Source organism: Pollachius pollachius, assembly GCF_949987615.1.
Source record: "Pollachius pollachius genome assembly, chromosome: 12".
NCBI classification, from domain to species: Eukaryota; Metazoa; Chordata; class Actinopteri; order Gadiformes; family Gadidae; genus Pollachius; species Pollachius pollachius.
In genome coordinates, this window is record NC_136945.1 from 11,595,857 (window position 1) to 11,621,306 (window position 25,450).

The 25,450-nt window shown below is 44.4% G+C and overlaps 1 protein-coding gene across 1 annotated transcript in view; it reads left to right on the forward strand.

The window, feature by feature from the left end:
* suclg2 (succinate-CoA ligase GDP-forming subunit beta) overlaps positions 1-25,450 on the forward strand; it is a gene marked incomplete at its 5' end in the record, with an annotated part of 67,538 nt that overhangs the window by 40,608 nt on the left and 1,480 nt on the right. Inside the window, one exon of the mRNA XM_079747366.1 lies at positions 19,397-19,517. Coding sequence (XP_079603492.1) covers positions 19,397-19,517 — 121 coding nt within the window. The remainder of the gene's footprint in view (positions 1-19,396; positions 19,518-25,450) is intronic.

Genomic DNA, 25,450 nt, shown 5'->3' on the forward strand with positions numbered 1-25,450 from the left:
GCAATGCAAAGTAAAGACACACCCTGCACCTCCGCCGAGAGGTGGAGAAGCACAGATTAACATGTTAGCATTAGCTCAGTTGACTAAACCCCTTCCCTCCTTGGGCGTGTGTGCTAGTGTGTGTGCGTGCTTGCGTGCGTGTGTGTTTGTGTGTGTCGGTTGTTCACACGGCATGAAGAACAATGCCTCCAGTCCTACTGCTCATTTGTTGGACCCCCCCCCCCCCCCACCCCCCCTAGGTGACGTGCAATGCCCAATGTGTTCTCCTTCACCTGTCCCGCCTCTAGTATGGTGGGTCAGCCTCTAGCATGGTGGGTCCTCCACGCGGGTGTGTTGTTACGTAGGTTCCTTAATCACGCTCTCCTATGATCATCTTAGCATATTGTGTGTGTTTTCAAATGAACTGCATCCTATCACCCCTGGGCAGAACTACAGGCTGTTTCCTTCCTTCCTGGCTCACTGCTTCTGAGTTGACTCACCTGTTACCTCCCTCCCTCCTGCCCTCCCTCCTGCCTTCCCTCCCTCCCTCCCTCCCTCCCTCCTGCCCTCCCTCCCTCCTGCCCTCCTGCCCTCCCTCCCTCCCTCCCTCCCTCCCTCCCTCCCTTCCTCCCTCCCTTTCTCCCTCCCTCCTGCTCCGAGCACATCGCTCAGTTGCAGGAACTCTCCTCCAAGCAGCATGGTATTCATTTCTTACTTCACGTAGGCAACACATTATTTGATGCATTGTTGGGCTTGTTTTATAATTTCTCCTGTGCATTTTGATCAATAAAATAACCCTAACCCTTAATATGGACTGCAGAGGGAATTAGACTAACGCTATTTCCTTTACTTTCATTTCATATCATATTTTGGCAGTGTCAACATTCCAGGCAATATATTCATTGAAATGTATATATATTTTTCACATACATGGCAAATACTTTTAAAACTCCCCCCCATGCTTTCTGTCATGGATTGGTATAGTATTTTTCTTTGCCTTCTCTTTTTCTGCTGCCTTTATGTCTCTCTGGCTTTTCGCTCTTTTTCTCTCGCTTCTCGTCCCTCCTGCCTTTGATCCACGAAAATCCTGTTAAGGCCACTGGCTAGGAGTCCTCTATGGCTGTCAGCTGAGCACCTCGGGGCTCAGAGCCTGGCCCTCTCGCCCTGTATGCAGATTTCTAAACCCAGCCCTGGTGTAGCGACCAACCCTCCTCATAGAGGCCGGTTGGTGGGCTTCAGCTGTGGGGTTAACACCACAGTCTCCACGTTTCAAAACCAATGTGAGATCCTGGATGGATAGTGTTACTGAGAGGTGGATATATACGCGAGGCGGTTGGGCTATCTAGGCAAGCCGACCTCTATATTATTGGCCTATGTCCTCTGTGGTGGTGTGTTTAAGACACGCACGAGTGAGGGGCAATAACACACACTCATGTTTTCACCTCACATCGCTTTTAGAGGCGGACACACACACACACACACACACACACACACACACACACACACACACACACACACACACACACACACACACACACACACACACACACACACACACACACACACACACACACACCCCACCCCCCACTCCAGGGATACCAGAAAACATGTCTTCAGAATGTCGGCTGTGATGTGGGAGCATAGTGCAATACTGTTTTCCAAGCTAGAGGAATCGCCGCACCACCTGGAGACGGAAGCCTCAGGGAGCCCACGGGTCCCCAGTGCCATAAAAGCAAACAATGAGAGCAGCCTGTGAGATGGAAACAAAGGTAAAGCCGAAAGGCGGCTCACAATGTAATGGACTTTATTCCCCATTGCACAGTATTAGGCTGCTACTAAAGAGGGGTCCGGCCATAGAGGCAGTCAGAGTAGAGTCATGCGTCGCATTGGGACTCTCACGCTAAGGCCGGGCTCAAGACAAAGTGGAACATTGGCAGAGCATGTAGACCCTGCGATGGGTTGTGTTTGCCTGCGTCAGTACAGAGCACCTAGATTTAAGGGGGATTGGGGAAATGAGTTATATTCTGGCTTTGCTGCAGATTTTCTTAGAGCCCATAAGAAGCCCATGATGGTGAAAGATCAGATGGGCAGCTTATGAAATTGATCAGATAAGTTTCTGATCTTGAGGGTTTGATAACCCAGGCCCTTCCCAATGTGGAGGCTGCCACTCCTCAGCTAGACCTTTTGTTCTGAGTTCTCTGTGACTCATTAGTTCATAGCTTGGCTCCATGAGACTAATCAATTGTGAAGGGTGCGCATGTTTCAAGTGTTTGGTGCAACTTGTTGTTTCTCCTCTCTACCATGTGTTAATGGGGCATAGCAGTTACTCATGAGAATTCAAAACCTCTGTTGCTCCAAGCTTCAGAGATCTAGATCAATGATTCAATATCCTATTGATCTCGGGAGAGTTGTTCATATAGCGATCTGTCACTAGGCTTTATGTTGGATTAGAATACAGAAATTATCTATATATTTATGTCTCTATATTTATAGCTTTAAAGGGCATCTCTGTGAAGTGCTCCGTTGGTTAGATATACACAAATACTGTAACAACACGTGTAATCCTAATGAAGTGTACGATTAAGGGTCCACAGTTCGGTGAGCACACAAACCTGTGTAATTAGCATGGGTTTTCCACAGCTGTCTTTAGGCAATTGCACCATGCTCACTAAATTCCCTGACCGCCTCTCCAATTAAAAATATTTATTACATGGTTACAACGGCCGAGAAACAAACATGAGCACTCACCATAATTGCCTCCATGGAAACAACGATGTGTATGTGGTCAATCTGCCTTTCAATCAAATGTCTGAACATGAACTACATTTAAGAACCCAAACTGATGCCTGTCTCCATGGAGACAGACAGGCTCCAGTTTTTTTCATGTCCGCAAGGTCAGTCTTGCCAGCAAGGGAGTAGATTCACATGTCTACAATCTCCGTGTACAACATCGGCCATCAGAAGAGAACACTCTGAGTCTATGAAATGGACCGATGGACACATAATTGATTGTTGTCGATTAATTATGAATGTTAATAGTTGTGTTGATACGTCTATATTTGCGTAGACATTGCTATCTTGACACCTAGCAAACTTTTGTTGTTGTTTAAAACCCAGATTTGCACGCATGAAATGGGTGTCTATATTGTGTCATGTTCAAATGTGTTGACATCTTTGTGCGCTCACGTCCCAATAACTGCTAACTTCGTTACCGTGCTCAAATTAATGAAATAACAGTTAAATCTATTATTTCTAGCAATGTGTTTAACAGTGGATGTTCTTGGGTGAAGGGATAATTGAACACAACAATATCTAATCATAGCACAGTGTTTCACCTGTAGTGTAGTGGTTGTTGTGCCTGTGTGTTCCCCCCTTCGGGCCAACAGCAAATAATGCATATGTTCTGGTTGAGATGATGAGGCTTAGCGTTCTCTCATCTTCCATTTGAAAAGGACACAGCGCAAAAACAACATCAGTCGCCGACCCCACGAACAGCCTGGAAGCTAAAAGGTCGGAATGTATTCATGGAGAATGAGGCCCCGAAATGTTTTTGTCATTTCTAATTCAAAGGAGTCAGAATAAATCAAGCGAAGGGTTATGCAGCACAGGTATGATATATTTTAAGCCCCCAAACAAAATGAAATAGACATATCGATAATAAATGGCACGTGTTGTGAAATCAAAGACAAGTCCTGGTTGTATTAGAGTAAGCATGGTTCTCAGTCCAAATTAATCGCTTATTGAATTTAGGCTGTACAGAAAATCGAAGTTACATGCAAGTCAGTTAGATATGCGCAATTTAAAAAGTAACCCCAGGATAACTCTTGCTATTTTACCCCCATAGTCCCAATGTAATATGCTTGGATAATAGGGTGTAGTAGTGATTATTACACATCAGTTGATTATTTATATTGTGTCTCTTGGTTTTTGTCCATCTTACTACGGTTATTTTTTTCCTGCTTCTTCTCCCCAATCAAACCTAACTATCAGGTGTGTGTGGGTGACACCGAAAGTACTGGAGCTACTGTACAACCACCAACTCTGTGGACAAATGGGGAGGGAGGTGTACAGTGTCCTCCCCCTCTCCTGAAGGTTAATTTGAGGAGGTGAAGAATGGTCCAGGGAGGTGCCGTGGAACTGATGACTTGTCAGGTTGATCTGCCCTTGAGGGAGATAATGTCTTGTCTCTCTCGCTCTACACGCGTCTGCATAGGATGGCGGTAGGAGGGGGCCACCGCATGCCTATAAAGACTCATTTTCTTCAGCGCATTCGAAAGCCCTATTACTTAACCCTGACATGAAGACCGTGTGTGGTTAATGTATTCACGGCGCCGCCTAAACCCCTGTCTCCCCCCCCCCCCCCCGCTGATTCCTGAATACACCCTTGCACACTCAAGCTGTGGTCCCGCGTGCACAGCCGAGGGAGAAGCCCCCCCCCGTCTGCCATTCTTCATCCGTGGGAAATCGATAGAGGATCTGGGATTGGAGCTGGGGCTAATTGAGCTCTACTTTCTGCTCTTCTTTCTGCCAGCAGTCTTTTGTCATCGCAGCACCTGGTTCACACTGAGGGGGCCAAAAGGAGCAGGCCAGCCAGCCAGAGATCAGCTGGCTGGCTGGGTGATGGGTGGGGGGGTAGGCCTATGGAGATGGCTGGCTGGGTGCAGGCATAAGGGTTAAAGTAACCTTGTGTAATGCAGAGGAACAGAGGCACAAACTTCACAGCATGAAAAAGTTTAACCCCCCCCCCCCCCCCCATGTACACCCTCTTGTGGGCCTGATGTTTCGTCCCGTGGTTCCGCATGCTGGGAGATCTGGGATTGCTGGGCGGGGAGCGTGCTGGTTCACTATCGGGCCTGGCAAGCTTTCCATCTCCCGGGGTTCCATCTCTCTGGCACTGCTGCCTGCCTTGACTGCACAGGAGGACACAGCAAATGCACCCGCCCTCCCCCTTTTATGTCCTTATTTTATACCGTCTTCAAATTGTGAAAGTCACAGAGATGGCATTAGTGAATAAATTACATTTGACTATTATACAGGTGCTATGGACTGCATTAGTCTAACCTATATACTCCCTATATGACCGCTGTTGCTATGATTATCACAGCAGGAGAGCTGGGTTCATGGGGCTTCCCATGTGAACATGGATTACACATGGCTAGGGCTCAGTAAGCCACAGTGGCACCAGTCCTCCCTGGCCTGGTTCCGTCGCATCTCCCAGTCCCTGGCCAACCATAACCATGCAGGAATGACTATTTTATCGATATATTTATTTATTTCCACTCTGCTTAATTTAGCGAATGGAGATTCCCTCCACTGGACCATCTGCTGTTCATGCCTCGTCTTTCGCTATCACTCCATCCCTCTCTCCATCCCTCTATCCTCTCCCATCTGTCTGGGCTGGCAAGACCAGGCTGCCTGTCAGCAGCAGCAGCAGCACCACCACCACCACCCCCTGCCGGAGGGGATTGTGGTGGTGGTGGTGGTGCTGTGAAACGCTGCGGTTAGAGTGTGGCTGTTTGAACTCCTCCCCAGTTCACACTCCCCTGGCACTGATGTCTACACGTGCTCAGGGCTTGCGAGGGGCCAATGGAAGGCCCAGGCGGTTAGACCAACCCCCCCCCCCCCCCCCTCCCCTCCCCTCCCTCCCACATACACGCACGCCGCAAGCCGAGGTCTGGAACCACAGTGGCGTGCAATGCCGGAGCTCGCCATGGCTGTTGCCACGGGAGAGGATGTTTAGAAACGACTCGTCAAGGTCGCCTACGCCATTCGGGTTAATTGCAAGGAGAGTTGTTTAATGGAGCCATAGGTTAAGGTGGCTAAATTTGCCGCCACACAAAAACCTGACCACAGGCTAAAGACTTGAATTTTTTTGTTATATTTCTTTAATTTCTCAATTTATTTATTCATTGGCAGGGTATTCATTTGCCGTTTCATTTTCTTAATGCATTTTTTTCCCACGCTGTGAAAAAATAGCTTTTGCTCCCAAGCAAAAAAAATAAATCCTCTATTGGTATGAATTTCTTAGGTCCCCCGTGAATGCTTCCACATTTTTCCCTGTTTGAGCTTTTTGCTGCACTGAATGCATACAGCGGAGGCACCGGCAGTCTTGGAGGGAGTGAGAGATTATTGTCAGTGTAATTGGCTTTTCCAGGCTTGATTTGATATGAGTCTCTTGTCTGATCAGCACACCTCCTTAACCGAGCAAAATGGAAAGACGATGAGGCTCACATGGAACCTATGCCTTGTCACGTCCACGGGGAAATCACCCCTGGTGTCGTATATATTTAAAATATATACATATGTATAAAAATATCTATCTGCAACTTAATATCCATTTCGCTTGATAATCACATTCATCATCGCCACGTTTTTTTCCCACACATCCCATATTGATTATATTCCACAATCCCATATTGGTCTACAGTAGACAGTATGGCACAAGAGTTAATGTTACACACTTTATTCACAACACCTGATGTGCTTATCTGGAGCTGCAGGAGTCAGCCTTGTCTGCCAAGACGAGGAAAACCAGCACAACATGCAGCTCTTCCTTTATCACAGGCAGCATTTTACATTTGCAAACATTGAGTTGGACAAGAGTCATAATAGAACCCCCAGTAAAGTAAGGACTGGAGGCACATTTATTCCTAGCAGGACACCATTCATGAACGACGACCGCCTTGCAGACGGCTCCTTGTGACACTCAGGGGTTTGGAAAAGTAATGCATTTACCAGAATGAAGTAAAAGCTGCTTCTCTTCATTCTGGTCCGTTGCCTTGGACCAGCATAACCGTGAAAAATGTTATCTATTTAATTTGATAATGTCTGTTGCAGTTCAGGAGAGATGCATATTTGCTTCTTATGTGTTTGGTTACCATGGTTTCTATGGGTCATTAAAAAAACACTATAACCCTGAGATTAATTTGAGCCACACAATTTACAATTCACAATTAAACATTTACTTACAAAGGTATTTTATTTTTTTGCAGTGTTTATTTCTGCATTGTTACCGGCAGAATGTGTTTTGTTTTGTGCAGTTGTGGCTTATTCGTGAGTTTCTTTCAGAAAGTTTGGAATGTAGCTATTGCTATATGTAATGCCATAGGTTTCATCCCTTGGTTCTTTGGTTTAGTTTGATCGCTCAATTTATGCAACCAGGTGTGTGCTGGCAGCTTCAACAGCAGTTAATGGTGTAATGAAACATATGTCTACTGATATGTCTTGCTGCATCAGCTACACCTTCAACTTTGTGCCACCTTAGATTGTAATGCACATACTTCACATTGGTCCGTGCATCTGCTATTCTGGTGATTTTTATGAGATGGAAGTGCAAGGAGTCATGAAACCATCCACCGTGGACACCGTTTGCCCCCCTCAGACTTTAAGAAGTGAAGAACTTCTTTCCGTCTTGATTAAACTAAAAGTCTGGCTTCCTGCTTGTATCGCTCGGTTGCAAGTCTCTCCTATTTCTTCCAATGGGGTGGGATTGTCGGTTATTGCTGGCCCCATTCTGAGGTGTTCCCTGATTACTGGAACCATATGACTGTAGACCAGTGTGTGTTCCGCAGTTTGTAACATGTGGTACCCCACCACCTTACAAACTACCTTAGGTTTGAAGTGAATTTGAATTCCATCTCCGACAACGGCTAATCTCGTCCCAGCAATTTGTGACCTTTATTGTAAATTTGGATTATTACCGTCAACCTTCATTTCCTCCATTCCAGCTAAAATCTTCTGAAGGTTATTGTTGCATTCACTGTACCACTTCGTCCTGGATGACCTTCTGATTGTAACCACGAGTGCCCTGGTTGGTATATCTGCTTTACACCATTATCCCGACCGTGCGATTCCCAGCCTTCCAACACCGGCTGAAACCCTGAATATCAAATCTGTTTTATCCCCTATTTGAAACTTGTCTTGTTGGCCCTCATGTTAACCCATTAACGAGAGAGCTGAGAGATGGAATACATATTTAGTGAAATGAAGGGATTCAAACTGAAGGAAGTTTCAGTGCATTGTGGGTGAAGAGAGTTGAGGGAGGTGTTTTGGAGCAGGTAAAAAAGAAGAGGGGCAGAGAAGGCGAGATGGGGTGTGTGTTTGTGTGTGTGTGTGTGTGTGTGCTTGTGTGTGTGTGTGTGTTGGGGGGCGGGGGGGTCCTCTGGCTGTGATTACACTGTCCATCAGGCTGTGGGAAGGCCTGCATCAACCCTAAGGATTGATGTTTGACAGAATAATTAAAAAAGTGTCCGGGCTGGTAATCATTGGAGCTCATCTTGCTGGAGAGGACTCCTATCCGCTCAACAGCTCACATGCCAGCCAGCACACACATGTCCGTTTAACGCGCACATGCCCACACAGGCTCATCTGGGCCATCCATGGTTGAGTGGTATATAGGACATAGGCTTGATGGAGTGCTGTGGTGGGGTTGTATATGTTTACTCTTATGGAACTGAAAGGGTTTATCTGAGGAGATGGGGGAGTGGGGCCTTCTCAGTCACTGGGTCTCTGAAAGCGGGAGGGGAAAACACCATTTTATTTATTATTTTCAATATGTGGGAGGTTTATGGACTGGAAATGCATAAGGGGACGAGTTTTACTGCTGTTCGTTTACTACACTTTGTTGAATGAAAGTCGATATAGAAATGATTATATAGGGGTTCACCTTAGATGGAAGGCCAGTTTAGGACTGGTGGACATCTAAAGAAGTGTGCACATGTTGTTAAATATAATTCTAAATGGTTTATGATTTATTATGAAAGGTGGCTGCAAAAGACATCTAAATTCTGTGCAAGAAAAATAAGTAAAGTGAGAACCTGAGTTTTTCTGTACATGAACTTACTAGTGCTGCTTATGTGTTTTTATGTTATGATCTTGTATGGTCTAGTTATCAGCAGTACTGACTGCTCTAAAATAGGGAAAATGCTTACTTATCGACTTATTTCTAATTATACTTTTTCCTCACCGTCGGCAGAAATTCCTTACAAAGTTATAGTTGAATGCTCTTATCTGAATTTCTTTCTAAAATATGAGGTCGACCCTGAGGATTCCCTGTAAAATCGTTTTTGTTCATTTAAAGCTTGCAACCGTTCTATGTTGCGTCCTCTGTATCGTGATTAAGAAATACTCTAAGGTGGAGGAAATGGTGAGTGTTACAAAAAGCCACCTGAGGTCTGTGTCCATCTTCAACAAGTGCAGAAGGGTTGAATCACCGCAGGTTACCGTCTTCATTAGGATAATTGCCTCTGCGATGCCCCCTGAGGGTCAAAGGTCAGATGACGGCTTCCTCCCGGCAGTCCTCCCGGCTCCGGCCCAAACCGACCACATGAGTCCTCGTATTGATCAGGGTTCCAACTGTCCCTCCTGGGCCTTTTATTGGCTTCTCTGATCCCTATAATACCCAAGCAAACCCTTAATGGCTAATTGATATGCTGCATACTTCCCCAGAGCCCCTTCAAAGGTCTGCAGGACTGAATGTCAGCTCAAGAGCTATTGGTCATCCTCCCTTCCCCCCCGCCCCATCCCCCTGAAAGACTGCGGTCCACAGTCCCCGGAAACAGCCTCCTCATCTGCATATCAGAGGCAGAGCTCTCGTCAACATTGACGGGCGGGAAACACGGGGCCTGAGAAGACGCCGTACCGCAATCTCCCACCGGACGAGTACGAGGGAGGCGCACACTAACTCACTCATTCAGCGTGGATCCATGTTTGGCGTTTATTTCTTTTTTCCAGAAAATTAAACCCTGATTGAGCCCATCTGTTTTCACCAGGGCTTGCAATGTTTTCTGGCAACCCAGCGCACGCTTACCCAGACCCCACAGGACCAGCAGGGGGGTAGGGGTTGGGGAGCTTGTGAAAGCGATAGCATTATGTCAATTCTATCTATTTTATAAATTGCTTAGCTTGAGCGGAGTAGCATTAAATATAGACAACGGTTGTCGTCTCCTTTCAATAACCACTGTGATTCGGTCATTAACTGGGATGAATAACAAATGAACAAGCTCCATAAATAGGGACTTCTATATATAGGCCAGACACTTTGTAGCGGACGGTGAGAATGCTGAATCAAAATAACATCCCATTCACCAGAAATACTGCTTTCAGGTACGGTTTTACACCAGCTGAATTGGCTCCCTGGATAGGGTTGGAAGGAGTTACTTTTTTCCTGCCTTCACCCCACTTCGCTCTTTTCTCACTGTTTTTTCTGAACTAGCATTTTAAACGGATGTCAATGCAAATTATGTTTGAAAAATCGTATCCAGCCAAGATAACTCTGTGCTTAATAATAAATCGAAATCTCTTTGGTTTCTCGGGAATGTCCAACGGGGAACAGCTGTTAAGTTTCAGGTTGCTTTAGAAATCAGGATTGTTTTTCCTGTTGCTCATCGTAAAAACGATCCCGGTGCGTAGGTTAACTATTGTTTATGTATTGTTAAATGCATGCACTTTACCTAAGATGCAGCGGGCTTAAACATGTAGGTATGCAAGCCGCCGTTGGGATGGGCGAGAAACAGAGGTTGGGGCGATGATTTGCCTTGCAAAGCACATCCAGCTGCCCTTTCCATGGCTCATTGGCGCCCAAGATCAGGTGCAATCTGAACTGGAATCATTTGGATAATTGACCTTCAGTGTGCATACATTAGAATAAATTAATTTTGATTGGCTGTGTAGCATTAGGAACAAAGCAGCAAATGTTGGCTCTTTTATATTCGGCTGACAGTCTTTTTGTACCCAGTCTCCAAGGTGATTACTTATACCATTTGGTAACCATTATGCATTACTTTAATTTCATAAAAATAGTTACACTCAGAAGAGGTGGAGTGTTTCTCCGCTGAAGTCAAAGGGCTTTTCTACATGTAATCTGGCCTAAACAAACCTATGAACTTGTTTGTGCAATAAAATAATTGGTATTTGCCGGTCTGTTGAACAGACATATGCTTGTTAATGACCATCACAATGCATTTGTTTTTCCTGCTTATTTTTATTCATTATATTATTTAATTGTAAAAACAATATCTTCCAGTATCTGAACATTGTGAATGTAGCCAACTGTTCCTCTGTTCCTTGGTATAAAAAAGCTTGATAAATAGCTTATGGCTAGGTAGAATATAGTGTGTGTATGTGTGTTGAGGACAGTCCTGTGCATCTCATTCTGGCTGATGGACAGCCATTAACCCTTAGTGAAGAGGTTGAGGAACATTTCTGTCCGCCTGTCACCGGTGACAGGACTTCCTCTGGGGATGAGTAATATGCCAGCCTACGGTGTCTGCCCATGTGCTGTCTAACGCATATCGCAGCCCAGTGTGTACGTGGCTATCTGTGCGAGCGTGTCTCTGTGGACATATAGATGCGGTTCTATTGCCCTCAGGTGAGCTGCAGGGGGCGCCGTTCCCATCCCTGACTGACATTCAGCAAAGCACCACCAGCAAGAAGTTTTCTGACTTTGATTCGCTTCCGAATGCTTTCCTTTCCATCTGTGGCGTTTCCCTCCATTTGCCACCCCCTCTCTCTTTAATTGACTCCTCTGACCCTACTGTCCTTTTTGCCATAGTGCTCTTGCTCTTCCCCTGCGTCTCTTACTTCCTTGTCCTTATGACTAGCAGCTTATTTGGCCTTTCATCTCCCTCTCTGGCCACCATTGGAGTGCTCTCTCTAATTTTGTGTTTTTGTCCTTTTGTAGGCCTTGTCCATGATCATAAAGACTGAAGTATGTTTGTGCGGTAAAACTTGGCATTCTTGCTAAATTGGACCATGTCCCTGCTCTTCCATTTGATTAGAAGGTGATTGTTAGTCGGAGAGCACCATGCGTGTGGAAAGGGTTGTGTGTCTGTGCGTGTACGAGCACAAACTGGAGCACGGAGAAACTGTGCTTGATATCCGATATCCAGCCCCGGTGTTTTAATAGCAACTTCAAACCAGCCAACAACAAAGCACTTCCACCGCTGAGACAACATAGTGCACTCACTGGCCCCCCGATATCCATGACAAAGGAAAAGGTGAATTGCACTTCACAGCGTCCAACAAAGTACACTTCAGATATGGCTTCTAAACCCCGACGGCCCTCAGGACTCTGGCCAGGAAAGGGGGCCAAGGAGGTTTGAAAAAAACAAAAACAGGCGGACCATGCGTGAGCACTGTGGGGAAAACACAGTGACAAGTATTACAAAAGACAATGAATTACAAAAAACAATGATTCAATGAATTCAATGTATGGAAACGTGGAGGTGAGTCTTTAAGAGTAACTTTTGGGTAACCCTGCCGTTTTCATTGGCATTTCTACGAAGCTGTTGATATAATTGGAACCTAGCATTAGCATTGTTTATCCGCATTATTTAACAAATGTTTTGCTGTTGCTCACACATCGTTGCATACCTATGCAAGAACGTGTGATCAAAAGCAAAATATTTTTAGCAACACATTTCTTCAAACATATGATTGTGCGATATTCTTTACACACACAACATATGTGTAAAACACTGTGGACCGTTTTTGAGCACAGAGTTAACATCCTGGCTAGCACGCCCTCCCTGTTATTCACTTAACTTGCTTTATTTAAACCATGGTGCATATGGTATATTAATGGGAAGAGATTAAATCCTTGCATAAGTCTTTCCTCTAGTGGTTGAGTGCACTAGAAGGCTTTAACGGTAACCTTGTTTACTCACTTCTCTTTAGTCCTACCAAACATTCGTAAATAGCCGGAGGTGTGCATGTCTAAGGCAAAGCTTATACTATTTGGGATAATCTTGTTTCTTTGGGTTTGAACCAGTTTGCATTATGGACTAACACGATGGATCTAAAAGTCTACTGCCTTGCGCTTCATTTTTCTTTACCCTTTCTTTATTTGACCCCATGGTACTTGTTTGTGTGTTTCTCTCTGCAGCTGCGTTGGATTGAGCTTGCTTGTGAGTTGTGTAGTCGAGGCAAATGCATACTTTTCACCGAAAGCTTTCTCAATATCTTTTTGTCTGCTTGTAACCAAGCCGCATTATGGGTGCATCTGAATTTGCCTTTATTGTCCCAATTTGTATGATTTGAGCAACTCCCAGTGAGTAGATGGGGGACTAGCTAGGGAGTATATAATCCTCTCTGGCTGTGCGAATGTGGCGCGAACAAGGTGGCTCTGCTTGCTGGGTGACGTCAGTGCGAGGCATTTTGGGAGTTTTGATTAATAGATTATTGTAAACAAAGAGGTACTGGCCAGTATTTTTATTTGTAGAATATATCGGTTGTAGGATGTGATTTTATTGATAACATTATTTAAATCAATACCGATCAGTATTGAATACAGATATGGTCATTTTATGCTCCGCGCTTTTTGTAATGGTACACATTGTGACTTTCTGACATCAAATATATCTTTCAAACATATCTGACAAGATTTGATCAAAAAAATCACAGTTGGGTGTTTTACCTCTGGCATTGGACTGTAGACTATTTCATTACCAATTGTCAGAGCATTAGGGGATGGAGCTTGTGGACATATTTGTCCTGGCCAAAGGAGGTTTGGACAGTGAAACGTTTGGAGGCAGTGGCAACAGAGACAACATTGGGCGGCAGCTGTCTCAGCCTCTGACCCTGCTGGTTACACACAAAAGATGGCAGACCTTGAGGCAGTAATGACCATTTCTAGAATCCATTCTCTCTTCACATGGGCCTGTTCCTTTCTTCCCCCAAGTCCTCTTCTACTACTTCCCACACACAATGTCATGGCTCCGGGACAAGCCATTTCCTCCTTGATTGGTTTCTTCATTTTTTTCTTTTTTTTCATACCGAAAGAAGAAAAGTCAAAGGGGGAGGAAAGAGGTTGAGTATTCTGTGAAGGGATGATGTAGTCATGTGAGGTGGTGCTGATCGTCTTCGGCCTTGTCAGCCAGAAGGACAATGTAGAGTCAAAGGTGTTATGATTCATCAATGATGAGTCAGGCCATAGGAATGCAGCCAGGGTTCAAAAATTTGACATAGGCCATCGGCCAATGGCGGATGGTTTGATAATTAGTCAGTTAAAAAAAAGAATGGCAGGGATGCATATTAGTAGGTTTGCTTGGTGGGTCGATTATCCAATCTGCCAGGTAAAAAGGCTAAACGTTTAAAGTAGAATTCGGACCCTGAATGCATCTGAAAACTGTATCTTTGTAGAATTGTGTGAATTGGCTAGGCTGTTTTTCAGTTTTTCCTTTAATCCCTGTAATCCCCGTAGATGAATGCTTAATCTGGAATATAAATTACGGCCAAAATATGCAGAAATCAAAACTAAGTCCTCTGTTCCCTTTTGTTCTCCGCGGGAGTCGCTGTCTGCACCTGACTGCCTCAATCAGGTCGGCAGCTGTCAGTCGCTGTGGCTCTCTAACATGGAGCCAAACCTCAGATGTTGTCTGTCAAGAGGTGTCTTCAGTGGTGACATGGTGGCGGCCCCGACATAAAGCGGAGTCTGTCTCACTGCACAGGCCCTGGAAGGAGCTGTCATGCTTCACCAGGCCGGATAATTATTTCCCTCTTATCCTTCCTTGCCAGGCCCAGTCTCACCCTTCAGTGGAAAGTACCTCTCGGTACCCCCACCAAGCACCATCGCCTCCTCCTTTCCCTCTTTTCCTTGCAAGAGCCTTTCTGTCTCTGTTTTACTGTTATACCCTCCTTTTGTTATGTGGATTTCCTCGTAGTCTTGTCAGTTTCTCCAAGAACGGGTTGACAAGCATGCTGATGGAATTGAACTAAATTGATCCTGAAAGTCATAACCAACCGTGAGTGTTTGTATTCACCCAATTAGTGTTTGTGTTAATCAGACTTCTTTGACATACATGGCATTTATGTAAAAACGTCATTAATTGCACTTCAGTTTATGCCATAAAAGTCTTGCATTTTCAAAGAAATGTGATTTTTGTTTTGTTTTGTAGCAAGAAAAATGTCATTCTTACTTTGTTCTGTTCATATATTATGTTACATGCTGACAAAAATACATTTCCATATGTACAGTGTGTCACAACTATGGAAAAACTACAAATAGACACTGGTTCCTCTATATTAAAATCATCATATAAAGGATGTAAATATGTCATTGATCTTTCAATTTAAATATTTTCAGAATGCTAGTAAAACGCAGATATGATGCAGTTACCCTACAACACGCAAACAATGCGTACTCTAGGAAAAAGGTTTTTCGCCGATGAGAATGAGATGCAAACTGAGCCCACCTCAGCCATCAGTGAAATGGGTTGAGAGGAACCGACTCTTCTCTTGTCCTCCCCATGATGTGTGATTACAGCCAGTGGGTCTGTGTTGATTTGAAAGCTGTGCATCTCAACCTGTGGCCCCATCAGAACCCCCCCCCCCCCCCCCGGGCAGATCGGCACGGTTTAAACAAGGGCCAGCAGAGCAGGCATTGACTGTTCCAGCTGTCTCCAGCAGATAAGACCAGACAATGTCCCCTAATAGGCCACAGAGAGACGCCCGGCTCCAGCCTGGCCTTCGGTACGCTCCTTCCTGCTAGCGGCTTACAAAGACAACAAGATGCCTTCCCCTTTTCTTTCCTGTAGACAGATTAACACTGCTTTAGCCGGCTATGGACGCAAGAAATGTGTGCGCTAGCGATTATTCAACACATTTTGCCACAGGGATCCTGGCAGAAAAACCAGAGACAATTCTTTAAAATTCCCTCAGGGTTGGAACTTAAAGGGGGAGAAAAAAAGCGTAATCTTTTGCTGTTAAGTAGATACAGCGAATTTCAAGTCATATTTCACCACTTGATTGTATTTCATTGTCTGCCCATGCATTATCATTTGCTGAGCCACTGATGATGGTGATTTGCCTATGTATTTTTATTTCAGTCCAAACAAAACCTCAATTACTGTGTCGGTTAGTTTAATAATGAGAACTGTACCGGCGAAGGCGTCCTCAAACGTTCTTTGGCCAGTGAAGCCAAGGGAAAGCCACCGAGAGCCAATGCTGATCTGGAAGCAGCCATGGGGCTGTGAGAGCATGTCAAATCGTCTGAGCTACATTTCTTTCTTGTCCTAAATGCAGTTAGCTGGCTATATAATGGCAGGCAGAAAAGCTGATTTATACTGTGAAGGCCCCTCTTTGAGTTGGACAGGAAAAAAGCCTTGACAGGCTGGCAGAGTTCTGGCTGCTATGATCCCATTTTGTGAAATTATAATCATTTTTACCGGGGTCCAGGTAGAAGGCACCTGCTCTGCCCACAATGGGGCATGGAAGTACACACAGAGAGCCTCTGAAAGAGTGGAACCTTGCCCATTATCCCGCCCTCCTTTATTCCGTGCTCCGATAAAAGACTTCCACTCCGCTGCCGATGGTTCACTTGCCTATATGGGCCTCAGAGCAAAGTGGCTCGTCCGCCTTCGACGGGAGGTGTGACATTAAACCGCTCCGACATGATCTATTGTTTAATATTATTTTGTTCCAATTTTCTATTTCCCCTGCCTTTTTAAGTCTGGATCAACTCGGGGCGTGTTTTAAGAAGAGTTTGAGACTTTAGATTTTGCAGAGTGTCAAACCATGGAGCTAGACAGAGCCAGGTGCTTGCTGGTTGGTTCCATTCAGCTTTCTGTGATAAGTACAATATATTCTCTGGCAGTATTTATTTTACGGCCAATGTGTGGAGGGCAATGAACACAAAATGACTTATTGGCCTCGGAAAGTTTGTACCTCGATCCTAAAAACGTAGACATTTATTTTATTATATTTGACATATTTTGGCACTTTGTGATTGTACAACAAATAATGTAATGTGTTCTGTTGTGTTTTCTGTTGTAGGCACTGGTTTGTTTTAACCCAAACCTGAGACGTTTAGAGAGTACATGGAAGACAGCCGAGTGGAACCACATTCGTATTTCCATAAAACTGCATGTACTACTTTACTGGACGACATAAATCTTGTGTGTGTGTGTATCATTAATATACATCTGTGTCAATAGGAGGTGCTTGAATGGATGAAATATGGCGTTTCTCAATAGAGACAGTTGAAAAATAGGTTGCTGCTGATAAAGTGGGAAACAGACTCCCTTGTGCGGGCTAGAGACTGGATTTAGGTCTCTGCTGCCCCCCAGTGGAAACAATGCATCTGGTGAATGTGTGCTGCATGTGTCGGTGTGTTTATGTCCATATGGGACATTTAATCATATGCACACGCCAACAGAACCCTTGAATACTGAGAATCTGATCTTTGTTAATGTGAAAACGGTTCTCATTTGTTTAATTGTTCTGGCAGTCTCACATGGGCAATTCTGACCACTTTTAGTGCATTTTTAACCTGATATGAATTAAAGCATACAAATAACTTTCCCTTAAATTGAAACTCATTTCCTACCAGGCACCCTATAGTATCAGTTTGTAGTAACTAGACTTGGTCCTAGTGACCACATTCACAAATGAGTTTGCGTCAGTGGGCATTATTCAGATAGTGAAGATATAAACTAAAACCTACATGGGCAAGGAAGGATAGGAAAAAAACTTCCTAACAAAAGGTCATAAGAGGTAACACACAAGAAAAATCTTGTGTGAGGGAGGGAATGTGTCTGAAGCATAAAACTGTATTCATCATCTCCAGGGAGCTTGATTTTGGCAACGTTGGCCCGGTGAGAATCAAATGAGCGTTCATGCATTACGGTCTATGTATGTGAAGAACCTGCCCACAGGTATTTCCTTATTCGGCCAGAACCCAGCGACTTGCTGTGCAGTAGCAGTGCTTGCCATAGAGCCAGCGTGTTCCATCCAGTTGCATAAGGAAGCGGCAGTGAAAAAAGTGTAATTGGAAGGAACATCACATCATTATGTTGGCCTGTTTTTCGGTGGAGATATCCTGTAGTCATCTGCGCGCACTGTAACATTTTGTAACACTAATTAACTGTAATTAATTAATATACCACATTTAAACTCCACTATTTGTAAGAAGACTGGGATTTGGAAGCTATTTCTTGTCTCAGAAATCAAGTCCTCTACCTGGCTGTGGTTTTGTTTACACGTCTCTAATTGGCTGCAGACCGATGTGGCGCTAAGCAGGGAATGGCCTTGTGATCCTGCCTTGAGCCATGACTAGACCAGTGTCATGGGAACACACACACAGACACACAGACACACATGGAGACAAGACATCTGATAGCTTTTTGCCACAACCTTGCATGCCGCATGAAGGATTGGCATTTGAGGAATGATAAACTGGTTCACACCACTTTGTTCCTTGTATCCAAGACTCTATGTAACACATTGCTATACATCCTTTATGATGCAAGCTTTGCTTTGCCTAGCGCACAAAGCCCCGCCCCAAATTTCTATGTCAAGAGCCATAGATAAATTCAGAATGAATGGCTCAATGGGTCCTACTCACGCAGCTGTGTTGTGAAGTTGTACATATGAACGCACCAGCCAGGTTGCACGTGCATGTCGCCGCTTTCTCAGCGAGCACATGTTGTAAAGCTCACTTTTTGCTAGGGTTTGCGATCTGTTTTTTTACGACATTGAGGAACAGCGGTCCCCTGGGGGCAGGGAAGGAATGTCCTTAAGTGCACTTACAGACTGGTCGTAGTAGGGATGAAAGATGGGCACCTCTAAACCTGATAGCTTTCACACAGTCTCACACTAAAAATAAAGGCAGGTAGGAAAGGTTTCTACCGAAATGAACTATGAATTATAAGGACTTCCTTGCGATCAACCCTTATTCATTTTGTTTTGTATGGTGTAAAGTTTGCACCGGTTTGCATCGGGTTTGCTTGTTCTACAATTTCCTCCACTCGATGGTTCTATGTTGACCGAAAAGTCCTGGCAATTGCTTGCTATGCTGCCTGTGTCTGAAATGTGCTGCGTCCATGTTCTCAACTGCACGTTTTGGAAAGGAGACGGTCGGCACTGTGACGGATCTCATTTCTGAAAGCTATCCAGGTCCCCGACTCAACCCTTTCTTCAATCGCACCCACTGAACTCACACCAACAAAACGATCAACGTGCACTTCCACACAATTCTCCTCCAAGTCTGCGAACAGATTAAGAGAGATTATAAACAAACATGGAGGATTAATTCTGTGTGCTCCTACCCTGTTTACCTTTGAATCCGCCAAGGTAATTACAGGGAGCATGTTGTTAGTGTAATCACCTTGGCAGCACTACCAACGCAAACACGACCAAACGCACGCACACACCACCCAGACACCCTACTTCATCAAGGGTTCCTTCTCAATTTGATGAGGAACTTTCAGAACTCTTTACACATGCTATATTTGCAAAGTGTCAATTGCTGGGGGAGATGTTTCAAACAGCCAGTTATAGCTGTGTTTAATTAGAAAAAAGGAATTTCATTTTCAGAACAGTGATCCCTCAACCCTTGATGCTTTGATATGACACAATGAAGTATGAAATATAAGTTTCCATTCATCTTTAACCACACCCTTATGTTCCTCTGGCCCTTTAGGTGGAGGCCATCCTGGTGAACATCTTCGGGGGCATTGTGAACTGTGCCATCATCGCTAACGGCATCACCAAGGCTTGCCGCGAGCTGGAACTCAAGGTGCCGCTGGTGGTTCGGCTCGAAGGTGGGTCAGTCGGCACGGCACACACACACCAAATGTCCCTAAGCCCTCAAAGTTCCGACCTGTCTGACCTCTGACCTCTCTAGCCGGTCACACTTTCTTCGTTGGGTGAGCGCCGTCACGAACACTGAACCTTTAATAGGGGCCATTATTGATGAGTCCTCATCACCAAGGAAGCCAGCCTTAAGGAATATGCAGACCTTCATTGATTTTTCGTCACAAGGACAAGCTGGCGGGAGGGCAGGTTTTATTTGCTTTGTTTTAAACTTTAGTGGCAGGACATGAATCATTGCATTGTCACCAATAGGCCCATCCATTCTCATTGAGGGGCTCGGGCAACTCCTGCAGTAGCAACCAATCGTGCATTTTTCACCCTTGTCATGATCCTAAGCACCGGTGGTCGGGCGCCGAGCGAGACAATGGAGACCGCACCCTGATTGGATCACCTTTCAACCCCCCCTGTATGCTAATGAGCGAGGCTCCAGAGGTTCTTGTGTCTTTCGGTCTTTCTTTAGCCCTTATTTAGCCCGCCTGTGCCTCAGTTATCAATTCCCACACATAGCCAGCTCAGTTTGTGTGGGTCAGAGCAGAGGGGCTGGTTCCAAAAGCAGGACAAGGACAGAAGGGAGTGCTATATTGACCTGGCTAATTCAATATCATTTTTCATCAAGTTGTAGCCGTGTTTCTCATTAATGTTTAATCTCATTAATATACAATAGCAAGAAAAAAGGAGGTTATTTTATTATGTTCTCTCCATATCTATACAATAAAATGCATGTTTTACCGTCAGAGAGGGCCCATTTGGACAAGAGAATTGCCTAGAAATGTGAATGCCTTAATTAAAACGATTTTGGCCTGATCACATTTGCTGCACTCTTTTTCAGCCTGTTGTTGACGCTCGCTTGGATTTTTTATTTTCTACTAGACCGTGAAAATGGATTTTTGTTAGACTTGTTTGTAAATTATAACTCATACCAACAGTGCCACAATGAATCTTGTGCAGTCTTTCGCTGAAGACATTGTTCGGCTTTCTTCGGCGCATCCACTAATTGAATAGCCTAAAATCGCTCTGGAAACATTCGGCCAGTTAACGTGAGATGCATAGCCTACTTGTAGACAATCATTTAACAAGATGAATGAGATCCGACTAAACAACTCAGTAGAAAGCGCGGAGGGAGTTCATGATTGCCAGAATCTTAACAAAAAAGCCCTGAAGCTGAGTGCTTCTGGCTTGTTGAGCAAACTGTAAGAACACCACGCTGTTCCAACCTCGACTGTATACATGCATACACGATGCTGCTCTATACTCTGTTCTCTAACGGCCCACTCATATTAGTTCACTGGACTTTTAGAAATGTTTTATAAGAACTGCTTGAGGCTACCTAATACTAAAAATGTAGACCTTTGATGAGTAATTAATAATAGGAATTTTGGTTGGATTTGTGAGATGTGGTAGGCACGAAAAACAGCAGGGTTTTCAGTGTATTTTTACTAAATGTAAACAGTATATCAGTTAGAAGGACATATAATTGAGCGTATACAGTATGAACCACCAATGGTAGCGTATTAGAACAGACATTATATCATCCCATGCTCAGATATAAAAGTACTCTCATTCCATTAAAAAAAGTGCCTCGAGAACATTAAATAGCGTTTCACATTTATTTGTTATCATGTGGTTTTTGCTGAAGCATTTCCTTCTTTGAAATGCGGTAAATTGCACAGTGCATCATGGCAAATTATAACAATCAAGCCTTGTCTGCAAAACTACAAACAAGTCACAGGCAATGAATTTTATATTTACTTACTTACTATATAAGGTCATTATACTTTCATCCAACAATTGGAAGTTGTTCTGATGTGCGTAGGGTTATTATAAGCCCATTTTCAGATATTTCAATTAAGTATTCTATTAAATAATCAGGGTTTTTGTACGGCTCTAGATATCTTTCATAGTAATATAAAAAAAAATAATTAAATCAACTTGTGTCCTCCAAACTCGGTTTTATTATCTTAAATTATTAATTCCCTTCTTGGGAAAATGAAAAGACTATTCCGAACAACTGCTTATGGTAAAAAAAAAATCAAAAAAACGCATGTATGTTGACTCTGAGATTAGCTCTGTCATTGCTTTAGATAGCCCCATAATTGCCCACTGCATTTTCATCTTAACAGCCAACCGGAATTCATCCTGACTTGCAAATGGCCTCCACCCAGAAGGTCAGGGCTCGCTTTTGGTCTTACCATTCTCTTCTGGCTCGTGGGTTAATCCGGGCTTTAGCTGCTGGTCATAACACGGGGTCTCACACACACACGAGTGGGGATTTGTTGACAATCAATCAGCTCGCTAGTTAGGCTGACCAAAGGGCCACTAAGGAACAGCCCGGCGCACTGCAACTGGATCAGAACGGATTAAGTGGCCAACTTTTAATTGGGGGAAGCTTCTTCACGGCACCGACTTGATTTCATTTAGGGAGTCATGGTTTCCCATGCCGCTAGTGTTGGTGGGCAAAATGGGGGAGGGGGCAGGGATTTTGTTATTGTGTTTGTGTTGAAATAAACACACACATTGATTTATTTAACACATCATTTTACCTATCGGGAATAATCAGCGAAATATCCAATCTTCCTTAAGCAACCCAATCCACAATGGAGCACATGCACCGCAGAATACACAATTTATTCAGATGTTCACAGCACTTAGAACATTGTTTGTATTTTAAAGAACAGAGCATTTAAAGAACAGCACATTTTAAGAACGTTATTTTAAGAAAACATTATTTTAAGAACGTAGCATTTTTGATTATCTTATCTATCTAGCGTTTGATTATCTTAAGAACAGGGATTTTTTTTACAGCACAGCATTTTGAACAACAAAGTGTGTTTTAACATCAAAAGCATTTCAAAAGCACACATCCCAGAGATATGTGATGAACTGCTGCCCCCTTTGGCCATGGCAGACCCCATGGACGTGGCCCTGTGAAGCGACCCGCTGCCTCTACAGAGCAGAGAGAGAGAGATGCTTGAAGCTACGCTAGTGGGGTCTGGGGGGGAGAAGGATGACTGCATTCGCTTAACTCTCTTCCATGGCTTATTGATTTGCCGAGCGGCTGTCTGTCAGGCAGTGGAGGCAATTTTCGCCTTAAAAGGGAGATTGAGCCTTTTTTTCTTTTTTTTCCTCTTTTCTTTTTTTCTTTGTACTGCTGTTGCTCGATAATTAAAAGACGAGTGTAGGTAGGGTCAGAAGGGGTTTCGACACCTTTACAGAATAATCTACTGGTGATTCACTCAGACACACGCATACGCGCTCATATACTTCCAACAAGCACTGTGTGCATGAATATATTTCTAGTTTGTATTCCTTAAAGAACGTATTTTCTTTCTATTTATTGCCATGAATGAGACGTAAACACGGTGGAACACGAGCACAGAAACGATGTTACAATACCCACCCAGACCTAGGCCATCAGCTGAAATAGCTGTAATAACATAATATGGCTGCTAGGCCTCTCCTGCTCCCCATGTAAAGGCCGGTAAACTTGCTCGCCCTGGGGCTCTGTCATTACATTTTTCACCATAAATATTTCATGTGAAATGTTTTTATTGGTATGGACCAATAGAAACGCTCCCCCCTCTGGCTCTCTCTGCTGTCTTATGTTTACTGTAGCCTTAACCTTATGTTTAACCCCCACCTTGCCTTCTCTCTCTCACGCGGTCTCTCAATCTAACTTTAGCCCTACCCCTGATTCCTAAAGATTATTTGAATCCTCGACAAGCTATTTACGGTGCATTTGAACTCTTCCCCCTTTTTCTGATTTCATTGTAACCGGTTTCATGGTGACAAAAAATAAGTTTAAAGTGTATCTTTTTGGCATGCGCTCTACACACTTGGTTTTCCTGATTAGTCTTGCGATACCTTTACGCTAGCTTCTTTCTCTATAGTTTACTTTGACATTGAGGGGCGATATTAACCTTCCTTTAATTCCGGTGTCTCATAGTAGCCCTGCTGTGTGTGTGTGTATGTGTGTGTGTGTGTGTGTGTGTGCGAGTGTGCGAGTGCATTTGCTTGTGTTACTATTCATGGCTCCAGCAGCTTGACAGTTAGTAGGTCTTTGGCAGCACCTAGTGGCTGCAGGTGAACACGCACACACACACACACAGCCATCTAACACACTCACCGTAAACCAACGCATACATTCATAATGGCTGCATCGAATGCGTTGACTTCAACCACTGCAGGGAACAATCCGTCTCCTCTACCGCTCTCGGCTACACACACACGCACACCCACACACCTACACACGCACAGGTCGTTCAGAAACAAAGATGATGCATTCATTTATTCACTCACTTTCTCACTCCTACAGCTGTGCCAACTCTACAGCACACACACACACACACACAAGAACGGTGCAACAGTAACACATGAATAGAGGCACTAACAAAGAATTGGGAATGTCTTGAATATTCATGAAAATGTGTGAAAGTGTTATTTGTCTCTCCCGGTGTTGGAGGATTCATCTTTACAATTTATGTATTTTTGTACATTTCCTCAATTTGCATTTGCAGTAAACACCTATGGAAACACAGAAAATCGCTATCTTTCCTCAGCTGTATGTTCTTTCAACCTTAGGTCTGTGTGTGGTTTCCTCATGAAGGATGTAGTTGCAGAGACATGCAAAGTCTGGCCCACCACTACCAAGCCCTACCCTACGAACCAACCACCAACACCACCGACCCTACGACCCACTTAACCACACCCACCACAACACCTGCCCTAGCACCCACCGACCAAAACCACCCAACAGACCACCCAGCTATCCACAACAACCTGCCTGCCACCCATATTATCATCCGCACCACCAACACCACCAGCACCACCCAGCCTCCCATTATCAATGTTGAGCGAAAGCTTTGCCCTTTCGGAGGATAATATATCTGTGTGAGGCTGGGGAGCGTTAGGGAAACAGGAGACTTGAATATGTGATGCCAGTCAATTAGAAAACTGCTGTGGACACGTTGTCCCCTGTTTATACGTCAACCGCCGTCTCTTCCTGGCCCGGCTTTAATTAATTACATCGCACAATTGATTGTTTGCCGCGCGGTGCTCCTGAAATGTGTTTGGAATGACTTATTATCTGGCCGGACAAAAGCGATGAAATATTAGTCGTTAAGTGGGGGCGGTAATAGAATTCCTCATGAAAGGCCCATTGATTAGGCAAGGAAAGACCTCTGGAGGACTCGCATATCATGCTGTCTTAATTACACGGCAGCCAGGACTCGTGTCACTGTGGAAGTGTCTGTGTATGAGCGAGCGTGCACGTGAACACATGCACAAACACGCTCGCACAGGGAGAGGCAACAGAGCCACTCATCTGACAAGGCCAGGCCCGATTGCGTGCAGATGGACACAGAAAACCTGGAAAATTCTAATTGGGAATAATTTATTTTTGGTTAGGCGATGTATACGGCTAGCTAAATCATATTAGCTTATCTGAATCTGTACAAATTGTTAATTCAATGAGGTTTGTTCGTTGGGTGGTATGCTTGGAGAATGATGCGGACGGCTGATAATTCAATTATATACTTCTGTTTTTCTGTCCCGTTTTGGATCTAATAATTTCCTGAATTCCATGGCAACACAATTTCCGCAGCCTCCTATATAAACTGCAGTCTGACTAGATGATTGGCTGGTGCACCAACATCTGTCCAACGTCAAACAGCTTTTCACTCACGGCAACCAACGTGTTGAGTGCAGGAACCAGCCGGGGGAAACGCGGCAGCTGGCCCACATTTCAAAGAGTTTTGCCTCATTTAACTTTTCTTTCGGCTTTCTTGATCTACCCACTGCTCCTGCCCTACCCACTGCCCTACCCACTGCCCTACCCACTGCCCTACCCACTGCCCTACCCACTGCCCTACCCACTGCCCTACCC